This window comes from Belonocnema kinseyi, chromosome 3 (genome assembly GCF_010883055.1).
Source record: "Belonocnema kinseyi isolate 2016_QV_RU_SX_M_011 chromosome 3, B_treatae_v1, whole genome shotgun sequence".
Lineage (NCBI taxonomy): Eukaryota > Metazoa > Arthropoda > Insecta > Hymenoptera > Cynipidae > Belonocnema > Belonocnema kinseyi.
The window spans coordinates 37,603,258-37,609,127 of record NC_046659.1 but is presented as its reverse complement, the minus strand read 5'-3'; the positions used below and the strand labels follow the sequence as shown (position 1 = coordinate 37,609,127).

Sequence of the window (5,870 nt, the reverse complement as noted above, 5' to 3'; positions counted from 1 at the left end):
GTATACATTTTAAGAAAAGATTGCCTTCATCATTCTTGAAAGTTTCTATAGGACTTTACTAACTTTTTTATAACGAATAACAAAAAGACCAAACTATACACTGTTCTGGTAGTGTCTAATCAAGTCCATTTTGACACTATATTTAATCAACAATTCCGCCTTTTTAATCATCGACAAGGGAAAGGTTCCCGGAAGTGATTTATTATTTAATAAATCAGTTATTAATACAAACGCCAATGGAAACATAATAATATATTTAGTTTCATAATTTAAATTATTCTTCATCAAGATCGCCTTCTTCATCATCGGCATCTAGATATTCACCCTCATTTTCATTTGCTTCCAGAGTAAGCTCGTCCTCCATTTCATCGTCCTGTTGATCTGCTCTCTTCTTATCTCTGCAAAGGAATACAGTTAATTGGTTCCAATACAATATAAGAAAATATAAAACTTTTACTAGTTTATCACTTTTTATCAGACTTTAAATTATTTCCTCACTTCGTAGCATGCCTCTTCAAAGTCGCTACTTACAAGCGATGCGTTTGAAGTGTAGCAGTCAAAAGGCGTTATACATCTTATATTTCTAAAAACTTTTTACCGTTGAAAAAAAAACTATTACGATTATTCCGTGACCTTCTATAGGGAATTTTAACGTAGAATCCGAATTTCAACAATTTAAAAGTTGATTTTGCTGTTTTTTTGAGTTTATTTGAAAGGAACCGAATGGGGACCCAATGGGATCTTTACGGGTACTTTGTATAGGCTCCATTTAGTTCCTTCCCCAGTGAGCACAAAGTTTGGCGACGTCATCACGACATCGTTACGACATCTTTACGATAACTTTACGACATCCGGTTTCCATGTCGTTAAGGTGTTTTCACGATATCGTAAATAAGTCGCATGATCTGACGATGTCTTTACGACATCGTAAGGAATCCTTAACGACATGGACATAGGATGTCGTAAAGTTGTCGTAAAGATATACCGATGTCGTAAAGACGCTGCCAAATTTTGTGCCCACTGGGTCGGTCCGCCAGGGTGTATAAAAGAACAGTCAAAGTATTAGTTTAATCAGAGTCACAGAAAAGGAAATCTAAAAAAAATGTTACATCTTCCACACGTTTAAAGTAGTAAAACTTCGGACGTATGAGAGATATAACATTAGATTTTTTTACATTTCCTTTTCATTTAGCCTGATTTTACTCATTCTATTCTGAACATTCTCATCTACAGTGAACGGGAAATATACTATTTCGCAAAAACTAAAACAAAACTTGTTTTTATTTTTTAGAAAAAATATAAATTGTAAAATATATATCTCCTAATCATCATTAGATAAGAAATTCGTTCTTTTACGGTGAATGAAATGCCCTTTAAGTTTGGTTGGGACAAATTCAAAGTAGCCTGATCTGAAGTAAAGAATTGTTTTAAAGACTGAGAAAAATTGAAATTTTGCAAATTTTTTCCTAAATTTTAATCTATCCGAGATTTGCAACGATATTTAACGTTTAGATGCTTATTTCGTATGGTAAATTTACAAAAGCATCGCCTTGGAGTTACTTTGAAAAAAATATACATAATAACCTAAAAATAAGAAATAGAAATTAAGTTCATTCAACAATACATTCAACGATTTTTTTCCTTTTTGTCTCAAACCAACCAATCGTGTGGCATCACTGAAATGATTTCAGAAGAAAAACGAGAGGTGCAGGTCCTCTTGGGTTGAACTCAATCCGGGTCCATCGTGAAAGATGAGACAGAATTCAGGTGCTCAACCAAATTTTTGGAAAATTTCAAGAGCTTCTATCACTATTAAAATAGCCGGAGTTGTTGCACAACTATAGGGTCAGAATGGAGTTGACTCATCTCTAGCGGAATTAAATGAAGTTGATTTTGATCCTATTGTTGTTTAACATCTCAGCATTTATTACCCGTGATCAAATTTATTTCGGCTTTATGAGATTCATGAAAATAGTTCACTCACTTCTCCCTGACCAATCTGTTGTTGGCTTGGGAAAACCACCTTGATCCCAAAGTTCTGATCTCATGGTCCGTAGCATTTTGATGCGATACCCGAACACTATCTGTAATTCAAAAGTTTAATATGATTTCTTTCGTAGTGATTAGCAAACATTTAATGTATTTTATTTTATAATTACTTACTTATAACATCAGGAAATATATACCACATTTTCTCTAATTAATCATTTAGTAATTTAAACTAGTTTCTAAAATTTACCATTCTATTTTTTAATTTTTTGTTTCTCAGCCTTTCGCTAATTGCCAATAAGTCCGCCTACGTCTTTATTGGCAATTCTGGACAATCAACAGAATCAATAAATTAAATATTACAGGTCTTTACCGCAGAGTTATTTTGTGACTGCAATTTCAAGTCTCTGAGGTGTACTATAATTTCATTCATCTTTCTAAAAGATAATTCTTCATAAGTGAGACCTATAATAGGAAAATGTCTATAAATAATTAATTACAATATATTCATTACAAGTTCATATATTCATTCATTTTAAATCATGCAATCATTTGTCGCTCAATTATATTATTTTTCAAAGAGAACAAGACGATACATATCTTACCGAATTTACTGAAATATTTTTAATGATTACGTTTCAAGAATTTAAAAAAAAAAAAGGAAACGCGAATTACTGTCTATATGTTTAGTTTCTAAAATTAAATCTCCGAATGTCATCGTTTTCCATAAATTACCAGAGTTTCTGTCCTGATACGCAAGACTCGAGAGACCGTTTTCTAAACTTCTTTGCTTCTTTGGCACCGTGCCTATGTGTATAAAAAATTAATTCAAATTAAAAAATTCAAGTTTTTTCCATTGGTTTAAATAGTAAAATAATTATAATAAAGTTAGCATTGATAGCAAATTATATTTCCAGCCTTACTTGTTTTTTTTAAATGTTTCAGCACATCATGCCGAGTCCAAGAAGGCAAGGGGTCCCCTAGTTTTGATACTGCATCATTTATTTCAGACTGACTTTTATAAGGAGGCCAATAACAAATCATTTTTTCCCGTTCGATATTTCTTATCCGCTTTGTAGGAACAAGAACTACACCATCCTTTAATTCTATCACGGAAAATGGCATTTTTTTAAAATACCTGAAATAACATGCAAATGTCATGAAACGATAAACTGGAGTGTTTGTCCATAATTTATTTCTTAATTCGGCCGTTATCATTTCGAAGAAAATTTGGTATTCTTCAGATTAATTGCATAAATAACCACTTTAATTTAAAATCAAGCAAAATTTCGAGGTCATGGTATCAGAATGATTTGGTATTTTTATATATTTGGATACTATGGTGAAAATAAAGGAGCACTTATTTCACAGTATAATCCAGATTTTTTTACTTTTACAATTATTTTAAAATAACCTAAGCATTATGAATGATTAATACTATATATTAATATCAATAATTATTTTTTCCGCGAACGATGCGAAATTTGCGAGAGGTATTTTTCGTAGAATTTTTCAAGGCAAGTAATTTTTTTTTTTTAACCTTATTTGTACCTTTCGTGGTTTTTGAAGGAAATGAAAAAATACGATATTCCTTTTAAATAATATTTTCAAAGTTGAAGCAGTGGCTTCCCAAAAACCAAACTTACAAGATATGTATCACAAATTGCAAACTATTTGTAAATCAAAAATTCAAATTGAGATTCTTGAGAGAATTCACTTTCTAGACTTAAAAAAATGGCCGTTACTTTGCCATTTTTTAAAGCTATCGAATTTTTTGGGAATCAACAATTGAAGAAGCAAGAACCTTTATGCCGAATAAAAAAATGACAATCCCTACCCTCGTTCAAAAAATAATGACCTTATTCCTTTCGTTTCACCAAGAAATAATTTATTCAGATACCAAAGCATTTTCACTAATAATTCAATTGTTCAAAATTTTTCCGAGATCTCCCTGACACATTTCTGATTGATTTTCCTAAAATAATGATACACGGCATTCCAAATTCTGCTTATTTCATATAAACCTTCAACTTATTATCCAGTATTTTAAGAGGGTAATGGCCTATTAATTACTTAAGGTAATTGAGAATAAAGTATTGAAAATACAACTGCTCGTTCATTGTTTCTCGGGATCTTCCACAATTTTGCTTTTAATTCTTTCAAAAGCCATAAATAAAGTTCCTGGCTATTTTGATCTTTTACGTGAATATTGCAGAAATTGGCATTATGGGGCTTATCATATAGATCTTCTATTGAAAGGGAGCTTCTTTCCTAACAAATATAAATTATTTTCCTCATATTCTATAATATTAAGAATTGATGCAACGAAACCATCTGTTAGTAAAACGCAATTGTTTCTTGAACTATTGCAGTCGATCGAAAAAAGTGCATGATTGAGAATCTTATATTGTGCAGTAATTTTTGGATTATTATTGTTATTATTATTATTATTATTATTATTATTGATCCATGGTCCGCTAAAATGACGCTTTTTGACATATTCATTGGCATTAGACGTTAGGTTGTTGAAGTTATGTAAAATTTTCATCTTAGCGTACCTTCTTGCCAACTGCTGTAAGCATGGGCGGATTAAGACCTTTCGGGGCCCGGAGCTAAAATAACGTTGGGGCCCCTTCAAGGCGGCTGGACTTAACATTTTACTTTCATTTAAAATTAGTTCATGATAAAAAAATTCAAAAATTTAATTGAAAAAATTTTACTAAAATTTTTTTTAGGACTTTATTATTTTTGTTTATAAGCGGGTTATTTTACTGTATATTATATGTTTTTCTTGGGGAGAAGGGGGCCCCCACTAGCGTGGGGCCCGGTGCTTCAGCACCACCAAGCCCTCCCCATGATCCGGCACTGGCTGTAAGGGTTTACTGTTCTTTGTTAATTTGCTTTTAATAGTGGTCATATAATTTTCGAAGCGAAATGCACTAAAGACGTCTACATGTCCATATTTTTTAACATCTTTGCAAAGATGAAGTAAGTTATAGAAAGTGTGTGACATAAATTCTTTTCCGTAAAATATTTCAAATGTTTGAATGAAATACTCTAAAAGTTCTTGAGCGTAGCTGATGTTTCCTGGAATTTTAACCATAATTTGACTAGATAAGATTGTCATTAATACATGTAAGGCCATGAAGTTTACATACATTTCTTCTTTTAAAATTCCGTTAAGAAAACCATTGGTCCTCTGTAAAGGAGGAAGTTTCTGAATTCGGTAGCTTTCCAAAACTTTATATCTCTCAATGAGCTTGATGGCCTAGAAAAGTCTTTTGGTTGACTTTTTTGTAAATTCGACTAACTTTACAGAGATTTTATCAATGTCTCTAGAAGAAAGTTTCACACCAGGAGGGCCCCCCAACCATAGAAAAATCAGTTTCTTGATCACTCCTAATAAAACAAAATGCATACAATCAAGTGGCACATTGGAAACAGCCCCAAGTCGAGGAATATCTGTCAAAATTGTTGCCTTTCGATCTTGATAAGTGCCTACATAATAGTTATTTGCAAACTCTAAATCAGTTCTGTACCTAAATGGCCCTACTCCAGGAAAACATACACGTCGTTTTTTCTTCTGGGTTTTTCTCCACTGTCTAGGCTTTATAACTTCACCCTTCAACATACATTTCGAGCAACTGTGGTATCCCGTGCGACCTTTCACACAACGTACCATTTTCTTTGCAGGGGAATCACAAATAAGTGCAAAAAAAATTTACCTTCATTTGTCTACCTTTGTAATTTATACCGTTTGTACACAGGATTGTCGCTTTGTCTGTAAATTCTTTTAAGAATTTATTAACATCAGCCGGGTGATGATTTCCATTATATGCTCCACTCAATTCTTGAATTCGTATCAGAGCAAAGAATCAGCC

The 5,870-nt window shown here is 32.3% G+C and overlaps 1 protein-coding gene across 1 annotated transcript in view; it reads right to left on the bottom strand.

Annotated features, from left to right (window-relative positions):
- Positions 1-208: 208 nt before the first annotated feature.
- The window catches only part of LOC117170217, a 15,490-nt gene continuing 9,828 nt past the window's right edge, over positions 209-5,870 (bottom strand). The window contains exons 2-6 of the mRNA XM_033356831.1: positions 2,913-3,127; positions 2,725-2,796; positions 2,363-2,454; positions 1,985-2,084; positions 209-398 (exon numbers count right to left, since the gene is read on the bottom strand). Coding sequence (XP_033212722.1) covers positions 313-398; positions 1,985-2,084; positions 2,363-2,454; positions 2,725-2,796; positions 2,913-3,114 — 552 coding nt within the window. The 5' untranslated portion in view covers positions 3,115-3,127 and the 3' untranslated portion in view covers positions 209-312. The remainder of the gene's footprint in view (positions 399-1,984; positions 2,085-2,362; positions 2,455-2,724; positions 2,797-2,912; positions 3,128-5,870) is intronic.